Source organism: Sceloporus undulatus, unplaced genomic scaffold, assembly GCF_019175285.1.
Source record: "Sceloporus undulatus isolate JIND9_A2432 ecotype Alabama unplaced genomic scaffold, SceUnd_v1.1 scaffold_15, whole genome shotgun sequence".
Lineage (NCBI taxonomy): Eukaryota > Metazoa > Chordata > Lepidosauria > Squamata > Phrynosomatidae > Sceloporus > Sceloporus undulatus.
The window spans coordinates 663,303-691,170 of record NW_024802937.1 but is presented as its reverse complement, the minus strand read 5'-3'; the positions used below and the strand labels follow the sequence as shown (position 1 = coordinate 691,170).

Genomic DNA, 27,868 nt, shown 5'->3' with positions numbered 1-27,868 from the left:
TAGTGTGATGATGATGATGATGATGATGATGATGATGATGATGATGATGATGATGATATGAGTCAGCTTGAGAGGCATGCAGGCACTGTTTCTTAAGCCGAGAGAGTGTCACCTTCCAAAGTGTGTTTTGGGTGCTTTTAATGCTAACAAGTCTCCCTTGTTTTGACAGTGATAGTGTGGTGGTGATGATGATGAGAGTCAGCTTGAGAGGCATGCACGCACTGTTTCTGAAGCCAAGAGAGTGTGACTTTCCAAAGTGCCTTTTCTGTGTGTTTTTGGTTCTTTAATGGTGATATTGATATCAGGAAGCCTCTGAGGCAAGGCCAATGTAAATTGCTGTGATTTTTACAAACTCATGCGCAGTGAAGAAAAACCAAAGTCCCTTGACCAAGTACACACTTCTGAGAAGTACACTTGGTGCAAGAACAGTGAAACCACCTTGACATGTTCAATATGCATAGCCATGTGAACTCATGTTCAGTATGAAACCCAAAGAGTTTGGTTATGCAATAAGCCTCTGAAATATGCAAGAGGCCATCTTAAGTAAAGCCATGTTCAATGCCCAAATGTGCTGTTTGGAATGGGGGGAGGGGGGTTGGCCAGAAAGTCCATTTCTGCCATCTGTCTAGGAATAATGCCCAAATGTCCTCCATTTTGATCATGCCTAAGAAACATGCATTTATATTAACATTTTTTAAAAATGATCAAATTTTTTCGCATGTCCTCCATTTTTAAAAATGTGTCCTACATTTGAAAATGTTGTCCTATATTATTTAATTATTTAATTATTTATTTTTGGGTTTCACCCCCCCCCCTCCCCCATTGTCTGTGGGACACCAACCTGGCCCCTGGCTCAAAAAGGTTGCCTACCCCTGCTACAAAGAATACTGTGGGCAGTGTAACTGTACTGCAGTTCCAATTAGATCCCAATTACTCTTGTAAATGGAAATACTCATTTGCAGAAGAATCCAAGCCCCAAAATTAAATGAAATAATCAGTGTGGGAAGAGTGATAGAAGCATGAAGGCCACAAGGATGAGCAAAAATGGAAATCTGAAGAAAGTAAGCTGAAAAAGACAAGGACTATAGGCTTAAAAATAAAGATGCAGAGGACCTACTTAGGGAATTTCTAAGGCCCTGGGCCAGCCTGGGGCTGAAATTAGGGTAAGGTAGAGCTGGGCATTGACATATGCCCAGCTTTAATATCAGTGTGCAGGCACCATCTTGCTGCACCCCTGTCTACACGGAGCATGCAATGTTGATGTTTGCGCAGCGCAATGCCCAAACAGCGCCGCACTGCATGGATGTCATGACCATGCACAAACACGCCAAAGGCACCCTGCACACATAAAAAGAACCCACCGGGAGTCTCCTGGAGGCTACGCCGTTTGTCTGCTACAGCCTCCATCTGGGGTAGAAAGGGGCAGCATCTCGCTGCCTTTTCTGCCAATCTGTATCCCCCCAGTTTGTGCTTAATGTCTATTTTGTGGTGATTGCAGGATAGAACTTTTTTTTAAAAAAAGTTAGTGGAATAATCAATGGGAGGATTCAGATTTGGAGGCACATAAGTGGGCTGGCAATAGTAAACTTCCTCTAGCTTTTTTCTCCAACTAGTTGAAAATGCTCCACAGAGGGGTCATGTGATGAACTGTGCTACAAATCAGTGAAAGGAGGCACATTTCTGCTAGGAGGAGGAAGATCATGGATCCAATCCAATGCTTTTATATTTTCCACTCTTGGAGCTAAGCACACACAATGTGTGTGATTTTCATGGCATCTACCATGCACTAGGTGTTTGCAAAGCTATCAGTTTCACTTTCTCCTGCATACATTTTTTAAAATAGAAAAATCTCACTTCCATAAAATATACAAATTAATTTGAAAATGGGCAGGGCAAAGGAAGCTTATTTAAAAAGTTAACCAAATGAAATTCTAATCCATCTATACTGGTGAATCGTCACAGTTATTTTCAGTATTGATAGGATAAGGCTTATATCTGCCAGCCACCTTCGGTATGATGGATATGATGGATTCAAAGCCATACTTTAGAAAGTTGAGAACTTATGACAATGGGTAAATTTGTTCTCTTGAATGAATTTTTAACTGAAATTCTTTCAACTTAAACTGTTTCTGTGCCCTATGCTATTGTCACTCAGCCTCAGTTACCATGCCGTAAAATTGGAAGAATGACCTCTCATAAAGGTTTGGAAGGCAACCATCATTGTACAGGATAAAGCATATATAATAAAGTGCCATAAAAATATACACCTACTTTTTTCTTACTGTAGAGTGATTGAAAAGTAGCACCAAGTGACTATTTCTGGAAAGCCCAAACTGATAAGCCCAGGAGACATAATTTAGTGTTTCACCCTCTGCGCATGGTTTCTGTTAATGAGACAGCTCAAGTTAAATGACTTAATATCTCACCATTACATGTGACAAAATATTCTGGCTATATTTCAACAGAACCCTGACAATTCACAGTACAAATTACATGTATGAAACTCAGATATAAGAATCCAAGCAGATACATCATGATGCTCACCAGTCAAAAAGAAAACTGAGTTTGTGTAAGCATACTTAAAATTTATTCAGTGAAAGAGACATTCCTATTTCCGAGTGAGCACACTTCTCTATCATCCAGGACAAAGTGAAAGGTTGGTCCAGCTGTGAACTAAGCAGCTTATCCCTTTTCTTGTCTGACTGTAATGGCTAAAAACTCAAATCCAATATATTTCCCTCTGGATGAACATAACTCTTCTGGCATATCTGTTTACTTGAAACTACAGCTACAGAAACACACACTCCCACCCCAGTAGACAAAATAATTTTTGCAGTAAGTTATTCTCAAGTAAAATCAATATACGGAACTGGAAATTATGGCTCCAAGGACTAAGTCAAGCATTAATTGGAATTATGTGTTTCAAGACTTCTAGTTGATTTTCCTAAAGGATCAGCACTGCAATAAGTGACACTAAGAATTTCTTTCTCTCAATTAGTCCCAAAGGTGCTAAAATATCCCTTTGCAAGCTGTCAGATCAGTTGGCCATTATAACTGAGTATTCATTCAGTAATAATAATTTGCAACATAAATTGGGTGTGAGTATAAGTTTATAATCATCTTCCATAGGCTGGACAATGAATACAAAGTATATCATTTTTCTCTACCTTCTTGAGCCTTGAACCAGTTTATTTTACTAACTTCTTTCAGCAACACCACTAAACTTACAAATGCTTTTTTGCTGCTGAACAGAAAGGAATACATTACCCTGACAGTGCAATAAAACTGTGGCTCATTTCCTGCTTCCCACTCTGCCTCCCCTTGACTTATCCCACCTTTTCAGAGTGCATTTTGCCAGATAGAACAGTTGTCTGCATCTTTATTTACATTGTTCTATGCCTTCAAGCCATTTATGACTTATAGCACCTGTAAGACAAATCTATCACAGGGTTTTCTTGGTGAATTTTTTTCAGAGGTTGCCCCTGTCTTCTTCTTGAGGCTGAGAGATTGTGACTTGCCCAAGATCACTTGGCAGAGTGATGCCATGGCAGAGTGGGAATTTGACCCCTGGTCTCCCAGTTTCCTAGTCCAACACTAAAAGCACTACAGCATGCTGGGCTTATTTACATACTTCCTTAATTTCAGCAAGAGGCTGTAGAGAAACAGGTAGCATCTGCATTTCAGAAAGAATCTCTGTGTCTTCTACATGGATGGCAGGTTTAGGCTTTTCCCAAAGGAAACAGCTGCCCATATCAACACCTTCATACCTCATTGCAGTTGTGAAATCCAGAAACCTAGATTTTAAAGGAAAGACACAATTTACTTTGTTGAAATGAAGCACAAAAAAACACAGAACTTTGTTTATAGTGGTGCTATGCGTACTACAAAAACTGGTAACATTTTCAGGTTGCATCTAATGCCTACAAAATCCTGCTTGTGATGTTCTAAACAAACCTCACATGTATTTATACCAGCCAGGCATTTCTTCAGTTCTTTGTTCAGAGTATAACATCTACAGTTCTTGCATTTTGGTTTGTCCTCTTGGTAGTAAATTGTATCCATTTCAAAATGAACTGTAGCACAAGTGTATCCTCTCAAGAGCTTAAAAGGTACTGTAATGGCAAATCATATTCCTTTATTAAATGAAGGCATCCATTGTCAGTCTGGAGGGAGTGAGATAAAAACTGTGCTTGAAGATGTGTGTATGTGTTTATAATTCTGTAACTTTTTGAGGACTTTCTCCCATGAGCAAATACAGTAATCAGTCTGAGTAAGTACATGTATTACTCAGAAACATTTAAAAGCTTGCAATATTTCCCATTTTCATAAATGGCTTTCTTATGACAGATGGTTATGCAATACAGCCCTGGTTATGCAAGGTAGCCCTGGTAAGTACTTGGATAGGACACCACCAACAGATACCAGGTGCTATAGGCTATATTTTAGAGGAAGGAACTGGCAAAACCATCTCTAATTCTATGAAATTCATGGAGTCACCATAAGTCAACAGGTGACTTGAAGGTACATACCCACAGACAAACTCCAACCTATATCAGGGTGGGAAATATGCAGCCCAAGGACTATTTTCAATGTGCCTCTTTCCTACATCCCATTTATCAGATGTTTCCAGACCTTATTGGTTTTTTAAATACAATATAGTAACCAGTCAGTTATGACCTATATTGGGGTGGGCAACATGCATCCTGTAGGCCGCATGTGACCCTCTCATAATCCACATCCCTAAAATTAAATTTAAAAAATCCATGTGCTTCCCCCCCCCCCCCCCCTTTTTTTTTTTTTTGCCCTCCTCCCTTGGTTCAGTACAGAGTGATCTTGCCTCCCCAAACCCCATATACTGCAAGAATCTTCTGAATGCCACCAAAAGCAGCTGAAAATTGAGTAAGAACTGGATGTGACATCTTTTAGTTCCTGTTTCAATGCTGACCATTGTGTGTGTTGTAGAGGGCTATTGGTGGGTTTTTAAGGTACAGTGGAGGATTGAGGAAGAGAAATCACGGTATTTTGTAGTGGGTTTTGAGCCAAATAGTTGCATAGAAAATTTTTAAAATAATGTTTAGGTGATCTGAGGGCTTTGGTGCACTGGCACAGACTACTTGGGGGCACACTATGAAAACTGTCCCCCACCATCTCCACTGTTGTCCATCCCTGTCCTATAGGAATAGATGTTTTACATAGGACCTAAATGATCTGTTTTCCTGTCACAAAGTATGTGTGCTTAAATAAGAGAGTATAAATTCTATGTATTAGTGTTTGAAAGGGAATGTATACTTATGGATGTCAACTTACTCCATGTTAAATATCAGATTACTTATACAGCCATAGAAAGAGTCGTTCATCTTTAGCCCTGAAATGCCTTCTCCAGCAGGAATGCCACCAATGAAAAGGTGAGATATATTCATTGGTCTAGTTTCCGCCAAAGGGCCGAGTCTGATTTCTGCAGGGCTACTCTCATCCACTTGGACTGTTATCATCCTGAGGGGGAAAAAGCAAAGTGAAACTGGTTAAATTTTAAACAATCTATTAGTCTGAAAGCATGATAAAACAGAGGTGTGAGGTAATTGTATGGGTGAAGCAGCAATGCTAGAAACAAAACATCTCTTTACAGACAAAAAGAGTCCAGGGAGTTTTGTTTCTTTGTATTTTTGTGTTTATTAGTTTTATATTGTTAGGATATTTTTGTCTATATTTATGTTTATGATGTTTTGAGTAGGTAAATATTATTATTATTATTATTATTATTATTATTATTATTATTAAACTATTTCTAAAGCGCTGTAATTAATTTTGTTACTTTGTTGTGTGGACGGTTTTAATAAAATACCTTTTTAAAAAGTTTTAAGCAATCTAGTTGCCTCAGATCCAGTTCTCAGTGCCTGGTTATTACCAATGGAGGATTAATACTACAGTCACCCATCCAAACTTACAGGGGATCTGTTCCAGGCCCCCCCCCCCCCCATGAAAATGGCGAGTTCCATAGAAAATAATGGAGTCGTGCTTGTGGAGCACATACGGAGCTGTGCACGCCCATTTTAAATATAGCATCTCATCCCTCCTGCAAAGAGCAAGACTGCAGACTCCAAGTCCACACATATGGAGGAACAACTGTACGTTTCTTTTAATGCCTTTGTTCTTGGCTGCCCCAGAGCCATTACGGGTTTGGCTTAGCCTTTCATTTGCTTCAAACCCCCCCCCCACCCCCCCCCCCGCCACCCCACTACTTTTATCAAACATCTTACACAAGATGTAGACCTGCATATAATTTTTGCCTAATGAAAAAGCTAACTGGCTTTGGAAGCACAATGTGTATTTTGGATTTATTTTGTGGCCAGCCAGGCAGTTGTTGTTGTTGTTATGTTGAGGGGAAGAGACATGTAACTGCTGGAACAATTGTAACTAACAGGAGTGGACTGATTGGGGACTCTGCTTTCTGACAGTGTTCTCTCCAACCTAGGTTTAAAGCAATCTGAATTTGCCTCTATTGACAAACTTTGCCTGTCATCAAAATCCAAATTTATTTCCAAACTCAACTGTACAGAAACTTCCCAAAGAACTCACTGTACTTTCCCTATGAAATGGCCTGTCACCAGTGGAAAAACTGAAATTATTAAAGTCATTTTACTGCCTTGGTCATGAGGAGATTGGCCAACCTTTGAACTCTGTTGACCGTCTGTCGACCCTCTGTCGACCCTCCCTTCGGGTCACCTTAAACACCCCAGACAAGATGCAGATTCCTTATTCTAACTTCAGTTTTCTTCCCCTGTATGACTTTTTCTCTCTCTGTCTGATGAGGAAACCATTAGACTTCTCAAGCTAGAATGAAGAATTCTGCAACTTTGGTTGGTCTAATAAAAGTATCACCACAATGTGTATTTTGGATTTTTCTATGGATGAAAGATTCAGTGATTTTCCAAATCCACCTGAAACTGCTCAAAAACAAATATGGCAGCTCTGTTGGAACCTTATTCTGGTGGTGGAACCTATTTATTTAATATTATTATAATTAATTTCTAGTGCTAATCCTGTTGTAGCTGGATTTCTATGTTTCTCAGCCTAATAAATAAAATAGCTAATTATGTATTTATATTTTCCATCAATAGCTGCTATGATTCCCTCTGGTGGTCAAAGTGTCTGTAGATTTCAAGGGCGCATTCATGCACAGCTTAATCAGTGGTTATGTGCTGTATGTAATTAACATATGAATAAGAACTCCTCCATTAATAACAGAAAAATACAACTGTGATTATTGTACTGAAATAAGCTGAGCTAAGTCAGTTCTTTGAGGAACATGATAAACTGACAACAGGATATAATTAAACAAATGCTTCAGCATGTACCTCTTATTACGAGTCAGAATGACAGAATGTTCTTGCCCATCACTGTAAGTTCCATTATCAGGTGCAACCAAGACCTTTCTTGTACTTGCTCTGTCGCCAGCATTAACGTGCACTGCCAAATGACCATTGACCAGTATAATGGAGAAAAAGGGCTGGGAATAATTCAGAAGAGGATCAGATTAATTTAATAATGTCTGACTAGAGGTTTGAAGTTCTTGGGGTGAGGGAGAAAGAAACTGGGTGGGGTGGGGTGGAGAAAACTCATACAAAATATTTTCTCTTTTGGAATGAATAAAACACATCATAAGGTGTGGCTTTGTTTATTAATAATGTATCACATTAACATTTTTTTTCTATCTAAGGCAATCCACTTTCATTAGATAATAATTCTTCTGTAGTGTGAGCAATCAAACCTACAATACATTTCTGCACAGGTGGGATCAATGTAGCCTATGCACCATATGTTGTGGTGAGGGGGCTTACATGTGGTTTTCAGGGCCCCTGCCCATAAATGGATTTCTTTTTTCTTTAATGACCAAAAATGTTGAAACTACATCTCCCAACTGCTGCCAGGGGAGAGGGGTGGTGGTGAAAAAAATATAAAATGGGAACCAGAAATAACTGAAACATTCTTCTGATTCCTGTGTGTTGCATAGGAAGTTTTAGAGGACTCAAAAATACAGTTGTGTGCAGCTCTCTTGCCCTCCACACCTGCCCACTCTGGGCAAGGTTTTCATGTTGTTATGAACTGCTGCCTGCCTTCTTCTAGTTACCTTTATCTGGTCGGACATTGCTTGAAGCATGTACCCTACATTTGCTGTTCTTTTGCTTATACAAAAGTAAGATAACATCTGGGAGTAAGACCTAGTGAAATCATGTCTTCTATGTAGACATGTGACAGCCAGCAAGGTGTTTGGGTTTAAGTGTAGGACTAGGACTCAGAAGATCAGGGTTCGATTTCCTGCTCAGCCATGGAAACCTATGGGGTGCCCTTGGGAGAGTTACACACTCTCAGACCCAGAAAGCCCCATAATAGCATCACCTCAAGGTCACCATAATTTGGAAACAACTTGAAAGCACATAACCATGACATGTAGACATGTATAATATCACATAACACAGAATCTGTATCTTTGAGGCTGAAATCCTATGCACGTATACTTTGGAATAATTAACCCTACTATACAGAGAACATTATTCTATACATTTCATGCGTATGTCAAATAGGAATATTTTTGGATAAATTATATCTTGCAGAAGAAGGAAAATAAATCATGGTTCAATAATAAAGTGATTTTACACAAAAAAATTTTTAGAGAGACTGAAAAAAACAAGAAAGGAGAACACAATTTTTCCTTTGTTTAAAATGTCAGGAAATTTTGATTTTATATTTTATTTTTGTGAGATGTGTTGCCCATGTGAGGTAGCATTACCACCTGATTTTTTATGATGCCTCTAGTTTCTAATAAAAACTAAGGCATCTGAAAACATATGATCAAAAAAGTCAGTCCGAAAATGGGTTGCTTACCAGATGGGCTTGCCTGCGCCTTCGCTTTTCTGCTCCTTTGCTAAGCCCCATAAGGATGATGCCACTTGTGTTTTTAGTAGCAAAGGTGGCCATAAGTTGTGACTCCGGTGAGAGGGGCTTAGGTGGCAACTCAATGTAACCTCTATTTAAGACACTAGTGCTGTATATGGGCTGTTTTGCAAAAGAAAATAAACAATAGATGGATTAGATCAACAATGAGACAAAACAAAGCAAGAGTTTGTTATCTGACATCTGATAATATATTATAGTGTCATCACAAACAGTTTTCAGCAGCAAAAGAAATCAATTTTAATCTACTCCATAACCTATCAGTGTGTCTTACCTCCAGGATGCAGCCTTTCCTTACACCATATGAGTTTTTAAGCAAATCAAAAGTAGAACGGGATATTTCCAAGTTCTTAATACAGCCCACATATGTTCTGGTACTAAGTCCTTTTCTGAAAAAGAAAACAGTAACTGCAATAACAACGAACTACTTTACTCAAAAGCAAATCACTGTATAATTAAGTTACCTTCTACAAGAAAAATCTACTACTTCAGATCAGGTACAGAACACATAATGACTGGGATTACAAAATATCAAGCATACTGTGACAACTAGTAGACAGAAATGTTTAGTAGGTGCATTTACAGTGAAGATTTGAATTCTGTCTACAAATTGAAAATAGCACAGCATGTTAACCTATTAACACAGCAACATTTTTGTTGTTTTGTTGTGAGGGTTTTTTGGGCTGGGTTGAAATGTAATGTTGTTGTTTATTATTTGTTGGATTGTTGTAAAAAATTTTTTTTTAAAAAAAAATCCTCCCATCTGTCCCTATATCTGCTGTTTGCTCACTTATGACTGTACTATCAGGGACCATCATGTAAACATTATGTCTGAACGCTTTTAAGAACAAGGGGAAAACATTTCTTCATGCAAACCTACCTTACTGTCCTTGAGCGTGGTAGGCCCCCAATGTAAATAGGATCCCTATCAGAACGATTCAGATCAGAGGCTACACCAGGAGATTCTCCTTGTTTGGTTTCTTTAGAACTGAGGTTATAAGCATCCATGACTGCCAAAATCCCTGAAAGGAATTAAATAAGAGATCTATGAAAAGAGCATCTAGGAGTTTGTTACACCACATTTGTTTTCATTCAAACATTATAGCACAATGTAACAGCAATAAGGTATCAGTTTGCTGTTCATTGAAAACAGACTGTTGTCACTGAAGTTCTAGATATTTTATTAAGCTAATCTAATTCTTGTATGAAGCCCCTTTTCAATGAAGTAGAAATATAAAACATATGGTCTACATGTTATTTTGGGCACTGTTTCTACAATTGGTAATAGCAATTTCAATGTTTCATCTTTACTTGTTTTTAATTACAAACGTATACTCAAACCTTCCTGATTTGATAAATACAGGTTCTAAAAACTCGTATGTAAAATTTAAACATTTAAACATGTGCTATATATTTTAAAATGTACAGAACATATTTCAGAACATTTGGTAACCTTTATTTTTGCACTTAAGTCTTAACTGAAAAGCAAAGATGAAACAGATTCTCAGGAGTGCTGGAGATCACTAAAATCAAGTATATTCCAGAAATACATTTTTCCCTTCTTAAGGGACATTCTGGGGATCAAGACAAACATTACATTAAATACCCAGTGGGTAGCTCTTTGTTCTAGTCTGACACTATAACAAGAAGGTTGATTTTATTGATATCTGTATACTTTGGGTGGGAAAATTTCTCTTTCCCCAGCTGCTTCCCTCCCAAAACTTCCCCCAAGCCTTTCACCTCCATAGTAAGGGGGGGGGGGGGGGGGGGGGGGGGGAAGCCAGCCAACTTTTTTTTTTAATAAAAAGAAACAGAGGGGGGGGGGGTTTTTTGGAGGGGGGGGGGGGGCAGTTCAGAGGAACAAAATTATATTTTCCCTTCCCACATATGGTGCTCCCAATTCAAACTGGAATCCCATATGCTTACTTTGGGAGAAGTAAAGTAAGCAAACACAAGCAAATGGGATTTTTTTTAAAGTAAGATGTAACTTTATTCTAAAATGAGTAGAATTTTGGGTTCTAGGTTTTTTCTAAGTCCCAGATTGTATTTGTTCCTATTTGGGTTTATCTACAAATGGGAAGACATATTTACCCCTATGCCACACTTAAAAACTCTTAAGTGTGCTCATGGAGAAGGAGGTCAATGCCCAGGCACAGTGGTTCCTTCTCGCAAAGTTTGCTTGTGCATAGGAGGTTCTGCCTATGCTGCTCCTCCACTTTTGGAATTCCAACAGTTAAGAATGAAAAAGAACCATTTCGGAGGCATACTCCAAGTAAACTGAGTGGGGGGAAGGCAGCCTCCCACCCCACAAACTTCCTTCCATGAAAGAAGAAGAACTACAGTATATGATCATTTGGTCTTGATCATAGTGAAAGGTCTTCTGAATTGGTGCAGAAGGGGGGGAAATCCATGAAGATCTGTGTTAACCCTGCTGCACCTTAGCAGAAATTTCTTAATGACTCCTTTGTCCCTTTCCCTCACTTTTGTTCTGGTCTAATTAGATTTAGACCAGACATACATAGTTCATACATAGTATACAACAGTTCCCATAGTCTTGCCCATTAGTGGACTGTTGTTCTTTTTTTTAAAAAAAAATACAGCCAGAGACAGTACAGATAATGATGAATTGCTCCGCTGCAACTCTTTAGATTGGTCCTTTGCAAGAACCAAGCATTCATTCTCTAAGCAATACAGAGAAGCAAAGATGTTGGATCTACTCAGTCCTAAAGCATGTTGTGGCTGCATTTTTTCCAACAATGAGCTGGAACTATTCTACAACCAAAGGAGACACCAGTGACCTTTCCTTAGCTTAGACCCATGTTTAGACTGTTGATCCATGTTACAAAGACTGAATGAAGCAAATAATGTCTCAATTTTCTAATGTCTTCTGGCCATAGTATGCCACAAAAGTATTCCACTTTCTCATGGGTGAGATGAGTGAATACAGAAAGGTAGGGAGATAGACGTATTGTCAGTCTTGAATTGATAACGAGAAGTTTCATTAGAAAAGTTTGGTCTAACCTGAGGTTTACGTGATCTTGGTCTATGCAACATAATTGTTCATTGACTGATAAAACTGATAGTTCTTATTGTCTTCTGACTGAAGTGGTTGCTATTAGAATACACCTTAACTAACAGAAAATGTAGTCAAGCCTTAAGCACTCGCTAAGTGCTTTACAATGTGTAAGACAAGCTGGGTGCTCATTTTAGCAACCTATGGAAGGATGCAATGCTCAAAATCACAACCATGTGGTTGTGAGAGGCTGCAGTACCAGCATTAACCACTGTGCCACCAGGGCTCCTGGTTACACCCCTAAACACATACATACATACACTTGCAGCCATGATTATGGCCATGGTGGAAGGATAGGAAAAGGCAATAGTTCCTCTTTGTTCCCATTTGGTCATAATAAAGGCAAGAGTTGAAAAACTGAAGAGGAAAGCATTGCAGCTGTAGAACATGACTCTGGTCCCTAGTCTGGCGGCAAAAGGGATTTAGCAAAGTTTGTACTTGGTCATTCGAACATGTTTTTTATTTCTTTCATGGACTAGTTCAGAGTGCTGTGTAAATCATTTTTCATTCAAATTAGATAGGATTTTAAAATGTTTACATTTTGCTAGAATGTCCATATATTTGGCCTTTTTTTAAAAAAAAATATTTTAATCCCTTGTGCATGCTAACAAATTTTACCTTCTTTTTTGTTTCGACTGAAGGAAATTTTATACCATGTTCCATTATTGTAGCGACTTTCTGTTTGAAGAGTAAGAGAACCTGAACCAAGATCAACCATTAGTTTAACTTTTCCATCAACAAGCTCTAGAGACAAGAAATCTTTCTGCAAAAAAAATAAGAAACATCAGAAAAATTTTAAAAGCATTTATTTGTAGGGGCCACTGCATCTTTAATTCAACTGTGTTTTACACATACTCATAAATATTATACACAAACACACACATGTATATGTAGACATATACATTTATATAGTGCTATTAATATATAAATATTCATAAACACGTTTTAAAGTGCTTGCTTGTTTGTTTGTGTTTGTGTTACCCACTGTTTTAACTGCATTTGGTTTTAACTTATGTTATGAGCCGGCTTAGATCCCCTATAGTGAGAAAGGCAGGATCTAAATTAAACATATGGTTGAAATTAACATTTCCTCCTTGACTTAGGCTACAGGTCTGTTGTTTTGATATTTGTCTTTTCAGCAAGAAACAAAAACTGAAAATCCCCCAACCTGACTTTCTCAGCACTGTATGACTTAGCACATAAGCAGCATTTTAGAGTGCTCAAAAGGCTACACTTTCATTATCTTGATGTAAACCTGTCCTGTTATTACCATACTAAAGATGTGCAACTGAGTTGAAACAAAAGTAGTATGGCTAAATCCATCCACTAAATTCATAACTGATATTCAAATTGAAAAAAATAGCAATTTATACATAGCATCCCTCTCTGCTCCACAGGCTCAAGCTAGTTAATAACATTAAAAATAAGAAATAAAACTCAATGTGTGCAGGTCAGTGGAAATAATTTTTTTCTGACCTATCTGAAATTAACTTTACATGATCTATGGAACTAAAAAGTTCTAAATTGTTCTTACTGTGCCATTAGAAGCCAGGTATACTAAGAGCCCATTGGGTGAAAAAGTGCTGAAAAATACAATTATTTGGGTCACAGTGGAACGCAATGCCTTCTCCACCACTGAATATCCACTGCCATCAAAATGGAATGAAATGTCTTCATCCTGTGGACTAGGAAAACAAAGGGGACATAGGCTTTCAATTGTCCTCCAGCACAAAGCAGCTCTTTTTCAAGAAATGCATATCCTATTCACACTAGGCTACTCCCATTAATAAGATCTGTGCACATACAGTTTACAAAGTTCTTGCTTTAAAATATAAACCAAATAAAAAGTGTCACACAGCCCTAAATGCAATTCTAAAATAATCCTGTGTCTCCCTCTGCTGGTTACAAATGAGACCCAGCTAACAGGAATTTCTTAAATCAAGATTATTTATGTTCATATAGGATAGTAATACATATTGTCATTTATAATTACGCAAATATGAATACTTATACTAAATAAATACAATATCTGATGCTATTTTTAAACACATATAAATGAGCATCTTAAAAGTTGAGGATTTGAACCTTGATTTTGCTAGACGAACATCGTAAATATGCCTTAGTTATCACTGTAAACATGCCTTAGTTATATCTTTTTTTTGGGGGGGTTGTTATAATGCCCTTTTATGTGAGGGCTGCCTGAATACTTCAGCTGGTCCATATGCTGCAACCAGGCTATTGACAAGGAACTGATTATAATAAATGTGTAATTGTTTCTGGGCATAGTTCTCAGTGATGGTTATGACTTCTAAAAACTTACAAGACCTGGTCCCAGGCTATCTGCAAGATCCTACTCTCAGATATAACCCTGCCTGGGATTTGAGATCTTGCAGGAGAATCATCAACAGCACATTAGTTGTGGTTACAGGAGAGGGGCTTCTCAGTGATTGCTTCTAGGCTAGACAACTCCCTTCTAAGGGAGTTCCCTGTTGTCCTTCCACTGCCAAGGAAATACCTTTTTAATTCAGGTGGTATTTTGGCAATGGATGGCTGCTGAGGAAGGAGCTTTCAAAGGGTTGGTGTGGTATTTTTTACTGAGGTCTTTTTAAATCATTTTTACTTGAATTATGTTTTAATGTTACAATTTCTTTCACTGTGAAATCCCAGATTTTATTTATAAAATAAATAAACATCACTACTAATACATTGGCGCCCATAATATCCCACACAGATTGCTGTAACATGCAATTTAGTCAAGTTAATTACATTAGCTGCAGCCATACTGTTTGGTCAAAAAGGAATCAGAAGACATAATTTGGTTTTGGAAGTAAGTTATTATCAACAGTTGTTCAATGTAGATACCATGTCAAGTTACTGTTATGATAAACTAGACGTGGAGAAGAGATTAGCATGAATGAGAAAAAAAAATCAAGGGACAGGGTAGGAGAGAACTGTAAGCACAATAGTTTGAACAAGCTCACTATGTTAAGCAGGAGCACAAGTGAGATTTGTTTATATGTGAATTTTAAAAAATGATGAGAAGAATACATGCTGACTTTTGAACCAGCAAAAAGAGAACCGTGACAAGCAATCATATATTACATAATTCCTGGACATCTCCACATACAAAACCATACCTGTTTCTAAAACAATTGAGATGGTGACATATAAAGCAAGGTAGGGTAATCAAAACTTCACAGTCTTTTCTGCTGCAGTATAACTCTATGCACACAGTCACTTGTTTGAGTCATTTCTGACTTATGGTGATCCTAAGGTGAGCCTATCACAGGGGTTTCTTAGCAAGTTTCTTCAGAGGTGATTTGCCATTTCCATCCTCTGAGGCTGACAGAGTGTGACTTGCCCATGGCTGAGCTGGAATTCTAACCCTGTTATTCAGAGTTGTACTCCAACACAAACCATTACACCACACTGGCTCTACAACTCTTGATGTCTCTTGTAAATTTCAACAATTACTTCCATTTCTTACCTTCCAAAGCATCCACGGCATTTGCCCTCTCTTTCCAAGTAGTTCCAGAGTCCAACAGATTTGCCATTCAAGACTGCTTCCCCCATGCATCCCTTAAAATGTGTCACTTTAACTGCTGGTGACTTCTATTACAGAACACACACATTCCAAGAATAAAATAAATGTTAGGTACCTTGACATACATCCAGATAAACACTTACAGCACAGGTGGGCAAAGAAGCACTTGTAGCCTTCCAAGACTGTTTTTCAACCCTCAGCCCATCCAGACTCCTAAGAGTGACCTTTTTGTGGTCCATCAAAACATTAGGTGCCTCTAAAAGTGCAAATTCAACTTTTAAGAATATAGCAGGGTCCCTCTACACTATTTACCATTAAAAAATCTGTCTTTCAAAACCAGAAGTGGACTTCTGCCCACTTCTGTCTTTGTTTTTTCTTTTGGAAGGGGGAGTGTATTTCTGGCAATCCATGTGGCCCTTGAAGGGTCTCTTATCCTAACTCATAATAACTAATTAAGAATATTATTGAGGAATTGTTTTAATTTTTGTACATGTGGTACACATTAACGAAAAATAAATATAATTGGTCCTCTGTATCCAGGGATTCTGCATCCAGGGATTTAACCATCCGCAGCTGAAACATATTTTTTTAAAAAAGCAAAAAAGCAAACAGATTTTGCCATTTTATATATGGGACACCATTTTAATACCCCGCTGTATCTAACGGGACTTGAGCATCTATGAGTCCCAGAACCAAATCCCAGCAGATACCAAGGGGATGCTGTAAGCAAAGTAAGGATGGATTGGTGTAACTTGGATCCTGTGTGATATGGGGCTGTAGAACTGTGGTCCAAAACACACTGCAAAAATTATCCCTGGATGAATGGTAGGAAATTCTGGGAACTGTAGTTCTGTGAAACATTGAGCCTTCTCAGTCAGAGCGCTCTGGTGCCACGATAAACTTCAGTTACCAGGATTCCCTAGCACTGAGCCAGGGCAGTTAAAGTGGACTGAAGCTGGATTGTTTCTGCAGGGTGTTTTGGACCTGTGTGGGATCCCTACTATAGTAACAGAATGTAGGATATATTGATATAAGTGAAATATCTTGGCCCTGATGTGAAGAATTTCAATCCCACTGCTAAGATATCTAAGTCTATTTATTAACAATTCAGGACCTTTACAGACTGGACTGAAAGGATGGCCTGGGGCCAAAGTTAGGGCACATCATCCTGATGACACATGCCTGATTCCGCCCCTGCAGGATGCCCTGCTGCTGCATGCCACTCCAGATGGTGTGTGGCGTCAGGGCAGGCCTCCAGTGCTGTGCCACTGCAGCTATGGCAACCTTTTGAGGGTGCAAAAAGGAGCCACTTTTTGTGGCTCCTTTTTGCACCCTCGGAAGGCCAGATTGGGGCCACAGCATGAGGTTGCCATAGCCCTGATCCGGCGCAAAAAGGGGTGGCTACAGGCTGCCCCTTTGGGGTCACCTGTAGAGCCCCTCAGACAGTGTTAAACATCCTTTTTTCCACCTCTAAATGCTTGACAATGCTGGCTCATTCATTCAAAATAAAAATCTACCTGGAATTCAATACTGTCAAATACTACAATATCGCTACTAATTTCTTACCTTGATTTGCCCCCCAAGACCACCAATAAACATTAGGGATGAATGGTCTATATCCAGTACAGTAGCTGTTCCTGGAGAGGTGGCTGCTCTCATAAAAGGCTTCTGGAGAGAGTTTGTTTCCTCTACAGTTAAGGTGCCAGTCTTTCCAAACCTAATTATGACAAACAATAGAGTGGAAATATTTATGTATGCTTGACTACCAAACTGTGTTGAATATTGAGAGATAAAGAAAGAGCTGCAAAATATTCTGAATCTAAGGTTGGCTATTATATATACATGTAGTTGATAGCAGCTCTTTTGATCTATATGACTTAGAAGACCTATATTTTGCAGTTCATCCTATAAAGCAGTAATTATGTACTGGTGACAAAATATATGTTGCCCCCCTAAAATCACACGTCGCATGCTGATTATGTCTTACCTTGTAGCATGTATTTTGTACCATTTATTGTTATTTATAGGAAAGTCAGGATATTCCAGTCTTGTAGATCCAGAACCCATGTCCCACAAGAAAGCCACTTTACCACGTCGCATCTCCACTGCCATGAAATCAATCTAACAAGAAAATTGCAATGTCACTAATGCACTACCAACACAACTAAGACTGTTAAAAGTGGAACTATCAGCCTTTACTAGTACTGATTAACTCTAGAAAGGACCCAGGATCCTTTCACACTGCACGATCATGGCACTATGATTCCATTCTAGCTGCCATGACAATATCCTATGGAATGCTGAGTTCTGTAGATTGGGAAGGCACTAAACAGCCAATCACAGTATTCCATAGGATAGAGTCATGGCAGTTAAAGTGGAATCACAGCACTATAATTGGTCAATCACCATAAGTAGTTTCACACAACATACTACCATATAGAAGATTTACATGGCTATTTTATTATCAAGTAGCTGTGACTTGTCTGTATATTTATGCAGGCTGAAAAAATAAATAAAACGAAGTGGGCATTATTAACTCATATTAATGCAAGTCAGATAGGTATTAACACCTATACATATATGCAAAGTGAAGTAATGCTAAGTGACAGAGGTTCCTTCACAATTTAAGAAGAATTAAAAGAATTTATAGGATCATTAATAGTCCTATCTGAAACAGGAGAATTCAAGAAAAATAAAACTAACAGTGCACTTGCAAAATATGCAGACAATACAAAATTATTGAGGCTTAATTATCTGAAGGATTATTTAACTGAAGATACAGCTGGCTCTCCCAAGCAATAAAAGCAATATAATTAAAGACCAAATTATTCTTGCATAAATGAAAGCTAAAAGAAATAATGCCAATTAATTGTAAGTATCAGTATGGTATAACTGGCAAAAGGATCATCTTCTCATTTCCCTGCAGTTGAAAGATGGAAATACAAAGAACAATCCAAGCTCAGCAGCAGAATTTGCTGGATTCCAAGCAAAATGAAATATCCAGTCCCTTTTTTTAAATGTATATTTGTCACTGAGCTTCATGCCTGGGATTAAACACACAGATGACCTATAGCGTGGGAACTCTCTGCAGTATTTAAGGCAGTGGATAGTGAGCTGTGTATCAAATTCCCTTGCCCACTATTCATTTCAATGGAAGAAACCAGTCTGTCTAAATGTTTTCTATCATCATCAAAACGTTTCTCACCATTGAAAGGAATGGTCATCCAATGCATAAGGCATCTGTATCTAGATGAAATTACCTGTTTCAGTCAGCTGTTTCCTCCCTTTTGATCTAGTATTGCTTCACTTGAAAAATCTGACTTCATCTGATTGACAAAATCCCACAGCATCCCTGCCTATTTTTTTTGTTTAATCCCAACATTACCAGATATTTAGTTCTACAAACCCTTTGTGATGTATGCTTCTGTGTAGCCCTCATGTAGAAGCTGCACTGATTTATCCAACCATTTTTATGTTCCAGAAATTTCTCAGGAGATCTTTAATCAGACGATCTCCGCTTTAATTGTGTATTCCTGGATGGAAGGGAGTTGAATTTGATGGCCTTTGAAGGTCCCTTCAAATTCATTATTCTTTGGCATGGCAATCAATATGGCAAGAACAGCACACAATATTGCTGTGTAGTGGACAGGAATCTCTGTTTCTCTCATTTGATTAAATATTCCAAAGACAGAGGGGACTAATGGCTGGAACAACCAGACAAAATAGTTCTCTCTTCTTACTCGCATTTTATGAGCCACACTTAAAAACATGGATCAGAACTGTAACTTCACATATAAATATAGATGAACAGGGTAGGACTATTGTGATCAACTTCTTAAACACTCATTAACCATGGAAATCAGGTATAGGAGATGAGATGGTGGACCAGATATTGATGGACTACAATTCCCATCAGTCCTAGTGCAACCAAGGTAGAAGGATGGTGAGTTTCCAGTCCTACATCTGGAAAGCCCAGAAAAATGAGTAAAACCCCATTAAGCAACAACTGATCTGTTTTACTATATTTTTCTATACATATATATAACATTAGTTATCTGAAAGAGTTCAGTGTCCATAAAAATGAAGAGTTGATTTAGTACAGTGGTACCCCGGGTTACGAATGTAATTCGTTCCGCGGCGCCGTTCGTAACCCGAAAGATTTCGCTAGCCGAAAAAGCCATAGCCGCTAGCGCTGAAAGCCGCGATTTCGTGCGAAAAAGTGCCGAAAAGCACCAAATTTTTTTTTGTAAGCCGGAAAAAAAAAACCGTAACCCGAAACAGTTTTTTCCTATTTATTTTTTTCGTATCCCGGAAATTTCGTAACGCGGTGATTTCGTATCCCGGGGTACCACTGTACTACAAAACGTTTAAAGAAACCATTCTTACTTTGCCACTGCTACCCAAGTAGAATAGAAGGTTATCAGGTTCAGTTGTTTTAACATTCAGTGTTAATGTATTGTAATTAGTAGATAATATCTGGGGTTGATAAGCACGAATACAATCTCTTTCGGCAGACACTGCAACTTTAATCTGAAAAGAAAAAAAATGTAAAGGTAAGGTTTTTATTTAAACTCTAGCTGTCTTTAGAATAGGTATTTGTCTGTTAATTAATAAACATAACATTCCTAAAAGACACATGAGCTAATAAAATGTTGAAATGCATCTGTTTACATCTTTAAACTTCACTGCTTATATAGTTCTATCAGTATGAATAGTGCTTTACAAGTTCTTGGTTCCTGCAGCTTACAGTTAAGATTCAGCATGGAAGAACAAGAGAAGGGGAGAGAAGGGAGGCAGGGATAAATAGGGAAAAAATAGATCCCCACCCTTCCCCATTATACAGTCCGCCCTTGCTTTACACAGGAGATCCGTAAAGCAAATACTGCACATGCTCAAGCCCCATTTAACTGAATGGGGCTTGTGCATGCGGCAGTGCAGCGGCACCATGGGCACGCGCCCCATTAGTCACAATGGCATGCGCCACCCCTTACACCTCGCACGCTCCCACACAGCTTTCACCATATGCTGAAAACAGCATATGATGTGGGCGCACTGTATGCTCTTCAGTTTCTTTACAGGTTCAATAGCAAGAGGGTGTAAGAGCTATAGGTTTGAGCCCAGTCAGATGAAAAGTGTAGACCTTGAAGAGAAATCAGAAAGAAAGAAAAGAAGCAGAATCATCTTAGCTATTTAATTGATTTTCATAGGGCTGCATAATGTGATACAGGTCTTTCAGATCTTTACAGTAGTCAGCTAGTGTTGATAGTGCTGATGTGTGAAAGCAATAAATCTGTTTACCAAAAGTCAGTTTCCCAAGGTTCAAAATTTTCTCTGGGAAGATTCATTTTGTTATATGTGCAGTAGTGAGAAGTCTTGTATTAATATATGTAGTGTGCCATGAAGGCGTTATCTTTGTTCATTTCTCTGCTAATGGGTTGGAATTTGTGAATATAATTCAATTCAGCAGTTTCTCTTTCTAGTCTTCTTTTCTAATTACTTGTTCAAGTACTCGAACCTGTAAATTCCTTATTATGTATCCATGAAGGTTGACATATTTTGCAACTAGTTTGGTGGTTATTGCCATTTGTTTCTAATATCAGATTTGTGTCCATTAATCCACTTGCACCGATACACAAGAGTTGATACTGTATCTTGCATACTTCAAGTGATAAATCAGTTTTGGTCCCAGGTTGTAACACAAGAAAATGTGGAAATGTTAAAGGGGGTGATGGTGGTGATGGTGAATACTTCTAAAAGTCACCATACAATTTAAATTGAAAAAAAAAAACATGATCTCTTTGTTTTTACTGATTTTCTCCTCCTCCGGCAATTATAATTGGCAATTCAGATTAGGACCAAAGGAAAGGGGAAATACTTCTTACCCCTATTGTACATCCTAATTCCAAACATATATTCCTATATCCTGACTATATATTCCAATCCAAAACAAAAGTGTCTCAGGAGGCAAAAGAAAATCTCTGGATTGTGGTCTAATTCTAACATATATTTTCTATTATTTAAGGAATATATTGGAGTTGTGTAGTCTCTTTTTCACTTCCCATCCCTATGTATACAAATACAAGCTGCTTACAGAGGCTGCCTGTTTGCGGGCCTGGCTGATGAGCTCTTTTATTTCAGAGATGTTTCTGCTCAGGTTCTCTTCCAGCACTTTCAGAGGTTTCAGTCTACCAAATAAGAGACCAGCCTGGATTTCAACTTCATTCACTTTTTTTTCAGCTGACGCTGCTGCCAAGAGAAAAGTTAAGATCTCAAACAAACGAAAAGTTCTGGTGAATTTCTAGTATTCAAATTGGCATTCATATAAATAAAGACAAGACGCATTGCGGTTTAAAAATTTACCCCTTCCTGCATGCAATGACATTTCTAGAGAGCAATGAAGCAATAAACTCACCAGCTTTTGATGAGTCGATTATAAGTTCATTGGTTTTTTGCAACGTCTCATTAACTTCAGACAATGCAGATGAAGTGTTCAGTAACTTTTCACTAAAATATCCAGTATGGCTTAAACCATTAACAGCTGTTACATTAGCAGACACAGCCAGAAATTTTACAGCAAGAATATTTTCACTGGTATCTGAAACAGATTATCAAATTATTGGACTACTTATCCCGTATCTAATTAGAGTGGAAGACCCAGATCTGAGTCTCAGCTACAGATGCCATGGCCAAACAGTACATGATGTGTGGAAATTGAACTAAATCTCTCCCACAGGTTTCTTTGCTTATTTATTTACTTGATTTATATCCCACTCTTTGCCTCAAAATGGAATGCAAGGAATAGTAAACAGAAAATAAAGTTAAAATATAGAACAAGACAAAATACCAAAATGGAATTAAAGACACAATTTAATACAATTTTAAGAAATACTGCATCAGGCTGGTTATAATCACCCTCCTCAGCAACATATACGTTTCCACAAGCCTCCCTAAATAAGAAAGAAAGCTTTCCCTGTGCCAAAAAGGCAACAAGAAAGACAGCAGATCATGCCTTAATACAGATCTGCCTTAATGCAGAATCCCAAATCCTGGTAGCAAAAGTTCTCACTCCCCCAAAATGTGCAAAACCAGTCAGACCCATATGGGAGAATACAGACCTTCAGACATCTTGGACTCAAGTTATAGTTTTACATTAAAAAGTATTGCAGGCAGGATAATACTTTTCCTTCAGCCATTTTCCCAATTTAAATTTAATCACTCACCCCAATATGTTGCTGTTTCCTGCTGCATGTAACATAAAGCATAAAATAAAGTTTCCAATTTCCATTCCATTCCATTCGAAGAGTACTGACTATGGAGTTATTAGACATTAATTCAATTACCTACTGCATTAACATTTAAATGAAGGTTGCCTTTACATTCAAGGAATGTAATAGTTACATTTCAGTGTACCTTTAACAGCCTGAGTGGCAAAATGGTTGCTTTTAATCTTAAGAGTTGGTTCATTAAACAGTAGCAACTTAATTTGGCCATGAAAAGACTCAGCACCTTAAACCAGAAGTGCCTTTTAGACTGAGAATACAGCTGAAAAGCTTGCCAAATAGGCAAGTATTCTCTGAAGATGCCAGACACAGATGCTGGCGAAATGTCCAGAAGAAACTCTTCTAGAACATGGCCACATAGCCCGAAAAACCCACAAAAAACTAAGTATATATTAAACTCTTTCTTTTTTCCTGCTTTACATTTTGCCTTAGACTCTATTACATTTTTCTAGCAAACAGCTACATAAATTACCTTGCTTTTTAAAAACAAATTTAGCATGGAAAAGTAGATCACCAAGTTCTAAAGGGTAATCATATTATTTAATCATTATATATGGTATTATAAGGACAAAAGAGGCCAGTTCACCTGCATCCCTTTAAAATGCTAAAGAGATGGTGTGAGTGGGGTGAGGCTAATTTTGAGGAGAAAGGAGAGGCCCTAGGCTTTTTTAAAAATACATTTTAAAATTATTTTTTTTAATTAAAATTTTAAATTATTTATACTTTTTAATTTTTCTTTAAAACATCACATATTACCAATTTCCCACTTTAACCACATGAAACTATATGCATGTAAATACATTTATGTAGTGCACATGATATTGTAATTTAAAGGTATAATTTTAATTTTGCTAGTTGTTTATGTCATCACTATTACCATAATGTTCAGTGATATATGGGAATTACAATTTATGAATAACATTAGTACAGAAAAATTACTACAGATTCTGTGGTATAGAAAGATATAAATTGGGGAAAGGGGGGAGGCGATGCCATGAGTTACCAGACCAGGTGATGCCAACCCTAGCGATGCCACTGGTAATATATAGCCAAAAAAAGTGATATAGTGCTTAGGCCTTTTTGTCCTTTATTCATTTTCAACAGTTTTCAGCACTTACAAAGCATAAAAAAGAAATGCTGTATTTTCCAATTAGAAAGAATGAATGTTACTCATGTTAAATATGCTTGCCTTATGTAATAAAGCGACATATGCCAAGATAGATTCACTTACCATTTGGCAATGCATTCAGCTGCAGCATTGAATCATTGAATTGTTTAGCAATTCTATTAGCTTGCTCTTTAAACTTTCCCACCCTTATGTTCATGTCATATAAACCAGACACAAGCCCTGTAAAGAAAATAATATTTGTAATCCTGATAAAGAGATGATTTGAGTATTGGACAACAACTCTGGAGATCCCCAGTCCGTCATGGAAATCCACCAGGTGACTTAGGTAAGTCACACTCTTTCAGCCTCAGGGGAAGACAAGAACTAATCTCCTCTGAACAAATCTTGCCAAGAAAACCTCATGATAAGTTCACCTTAGGACTGCCATTAAGTCAGAAATGACTTGGAGGTTAACAAGAGAACAAAATCCCAATAAATCAACCTATTTATCAACATATAATTATAATAATAACAATAAATCAACATATTTAGAATAGATCTAGAGATCATAAATTCATATAATCATCATCATCATCATCATCATCATCATCATCATAAATTCAATGCTTATTTGCAAGGCTGGATCACATTTTTAAAAAAGCTAATTCATTTTTTTAAAATAAATTGTATGTCTTACCAAAAAAAAGGCAAAAAAAAAAATACAAAAAAAAAACCAAGCTAACCGCAAACAAATACTTTCCTCAAATGGTCTAAATGGCCAATCACATCCCCCAAACCAGAAGTAGGCTAATATGACTCTATTTGGGGGGTTTCTGAAGATGCTTACCTTCATACTTCTTGTGCAAGCTTTTGGCTTCAGTTAATAACTTGGAGCTAGGCTGAAGAACATTTTTCTCAGTAGAATTAAAGGATTCTTTTGACTTCAAACAACCAAACAAGAAGGAAACATTGTTATATTTATCCCCTCAAAACAGTAAAAAACAAACAAACAAACCTATTTTTGCCCTTATTTTGCGGCGAGGGACCATTACTAGTTAGGATACCAGAAGTGTTTATGTGAGTCCTTTCTTATGGATACATAACATGCTGGTTCAGGCCTATGATTAGTTGTACAAACAGTAATTTTAATGGAATGGGACGTAATAACCTTGGAGAGGAGAACACACATACACCCTGGCATCTCAACCAAATAATGATGAAAATGTATAGAAATAGAGGATGTGTGTGTGTGTGTGTGTGTGTGTGTGTGTGTGTGTGTGTGTGTGAATGATTATATATAGGCATCCAAACTAAATTCAGTGCTTGTATATTTTCACAATAACTCAGCTGAGAAGCAGCTGATATGCATCTATACTATACTGTAGCATTATACATTATAGTATTATACATTATAGCATTATATGGAAATTACAGAATGCAATCCTACATGTATTATCTCTAACACAAATCACACTGTAATATTCCAGTGCCTATTACTTTAGATACATGTATTTAACTGGGCTTACTCATAAGTAGAAGTACACAGGATTGAGGAGAAACGTTACCAAAATTTTTATGTCATTTCACAATCCATCAGGTATTACAATCAATCAGTGGAAACAATCTAAAGTCTTTATTTCGATCCGAAGGGAGAAGAGGGAAATATAAATAAAATTGTATTATTATTATTATTATTAATAATAATAATAATAATAATTTATTTGAATTTGTATGCTATAAATTTCATCCTATCTCTATTAATTCCTGAGAAACATTGGGCCTGTACAGACAGTCCAAAATAAAGCTGCTTCGAGTCACTTTGGAAGTATGCTGCTTAAATGATGCATGCGTTCTAAAAGGCTGGAAGCTGCACCAAAGCCTCGCTCCAGTCCTTAGGACTGGAGCATGGCTTTGGCTCGGCTTCTGGACTCTTGGGATGCATGCATCATTTAAACAGCATACCTCCAAAGCTGCTTTATTTTGGACTGTCTGTATGGGGCCTTTATGCACATATTGAACTTGGGCCCTTTCACACTATAAAGTTATAGCACTATGAATCCACTTTAACTATCACGACAACATCCTATGGAATCCTGGGATCTGAAGTTCAGAGAGATATGTAGAATTATCTATCAGAGAGCTCTAATGCCTCATCAAACTACAGGATTCCATAGGTTGTATCCATGGCAGTTAAAGTGGAATCATAGTGCTATAATTATGTGGTGTGAAAGGATGCCTGGTGGTTGTTGCCATGAAATAGCATCACTGTGTTGCAGTGGGTCCTTGGTGTCTGCTTGCTTTTAGTTCTAGGATCCCCTGTGAACACCAAAAGCCATGGACAGTGAAGTCCCATTAAAAACAATGGTGTAATAAAATGGTATCCTTTATATAAAATGGCAAAGTCCAAGTTTGCTTTTTGGAATTTATATTTTTTGTAATATTTTCAAGCCATGGATGGTTCAATCCATGGAAAAAGAATTGATAGATATGTTCCAAAGACAGCATACTTTCTATACAGAGACAAAATGTGGTGGTTACAGTCTAACCAAGGAAGATGTTCTAGAATGTAAAAGATGGAATGGGATGCAAAATAAAAAAAAATGTTTTGAGTCCTTCTCAAGGTAGCACTTAGTGCTTAAGTTCTCAAGGTAGCACTTACCACAGGTACTGATTCAGTTACAGTCCTATAAGCATCACCTGCCAGGCTCTCAGCATTTTCAATTAGACTTTTAATGGTGGAGTAAGCATGGACTGCATTTGTTGCATTCAGAGACACATTTCTAACATCCAAGAGACCACTGCAGGAGGGAAGGCAGGAAATCACATAACCATTTCACATAAAATGTAAATCAATTAGAACATTACATGGTGTGAAAGTACAGATACAGCATTTTGGAAATCCCTTTGAATCTTTAAATTTCTAAATCACACAGTAACGCTTGAATACCAAACATTCCCTTTAATCCCTGAGGCAGTCACTAATTGAAATTCCCTTTACACTTTAGCCTTTATTTGCCTTAGTTATTTTCTTTACACTCCGCAAAAGGAGTGAAGTTGTTTACATTCCACTTCTAGTATCTTTGCCTTCCATTCCCTTACTGTGGCAATTAGTGCTACTATATCTTAAATGAAGGAAACTGCTAAATTCAGAAGGACTTTGACATTAGTAGTCCAGCCTGGATGGTTTTACAGGCTATGTGTGGCTGCGGAATGGAAAATGCTCATTGCTATGGAATCCTGAAATTTGTAGTTCGTTGTGACACACAGATCTTTGACAGAGAAGGCTAAATCTATTGCAAAATTACAAACTGAAGAATTCCATAGCAATGAGATATGGCAGCTAAAGCAGTGTGAAACTACTTTATTTTTGCAGTACAGATGCAGGCTAGGTCACACTCAACCAAAATATTGCTGCAATCAGATAACCCTTAATAATGCTATAGGTATATATGCTTAAGATTGAAATTCCCTTTACTCCTTAGCCCTAGGTATGCATGGTTAAAAGGAAATTCCCTTCACACTTTAGCCTTTTTAAGATTTTAAGATAGATTTTAATATTTATATTTTTACTTTAATATGAATTTTTATTGACACAAATTGAGAATACAGAAAAGCATTTTTTAAAATACGTGTTTTTAAGATCTATATTTTTAAACAGCTACTACAAACTTTAGATAGTTTGTATACCCATCTATTACTCCTTATGTTCTTAATAGTCTGAAATACCAAAAACAACTAATATTTGTTTTAAATTCCCATAGTTAATATTATATCTATTATTCCTTATTTTCTTATTATTGGAGGTTCTGACACTAACCAAGCCAAAATCCACTACAAGTAACTCACAGGTATGGGCAGCCTATGCATATTGGGCAATGATCATTAGAGAGCAGACCTCTTTTCAAGAGGTG

At 37.5% G+C, this 27,868-nt stretch overlaps 1 protein-coding gene across 2 annotated transcripts in view; it reads right to left on the bottom strand.

The window, feature by feature from the left end:
- Positions 1-27,868, bottom strand: part of LOC121917315 (laminin subunit alpha-1-like) — a 122,865-nt gene that overhangs the window by 7,778 nt on the left and 87,219 nt on the right. For both annotated transcript variants that reach the window (XM_042443166.1, XM_042443167.1), the window contains 18 exons: positions 26,617-26,755; positions 24,805-24,898; positions 24,081-24,197; positions 21,982-22,164; positions 21,661-21,815; positions 19,956-20,099; positions 17,557-17,690; positions 17,136-17,286; positions 15,513-15,637; positions 13,560-13,710; positions 12,644-12,788; positions 9,833-9,974; positions 9,227-9,341; positions 8,884-9,054; positions 7,356-7,507; positions 5,308-5,493; positions 3,632-3,794; positions 2,272-2,384 (listed from right to left, as the gene is read on the bottom strand). In XM_042443166.1, the coding sequence (XP_042299100.1) occupies positions 2,272-2,384; positions 3,632-3,794; positions 5,308-5,493; positions 7,356-7,507; positions 8,884-9,054; positions 9,227-9,341; positions 9,833-9,974; positions 12,644-12,788; positions 13,560-13,710; positions 15,513-15,637; positions 17,136-17,286; positions 17,557-17,690; positions 19,956-20,099; positions 21,661-21,815; positions 21,982-22,164; positions 24,081-24,197; positions 24,805-24,898; positions 26,617-26,755 (2,580 nt within the window). The remainder of the gene's footprint in view (positions 1-2,271; positions 2,385-3,631; positions 3,795-5,307; positions 5,494-7,355; positions 7,508-8,883; positions 9,055-9,226; positions 9,342-9,832; positions 9,975-12,643; positions 12,789-13,559; positions 13,711-15,512; positions 15,638-17,135; positions 17,287-17,556; positions 17,691-19,955; positions 20,100-21,660; positions 21,816-21,981; positions 22,165-24,080; positions 24,198-24,804; positions 24,899-26,616; positions 26,756-27,868) is intronic.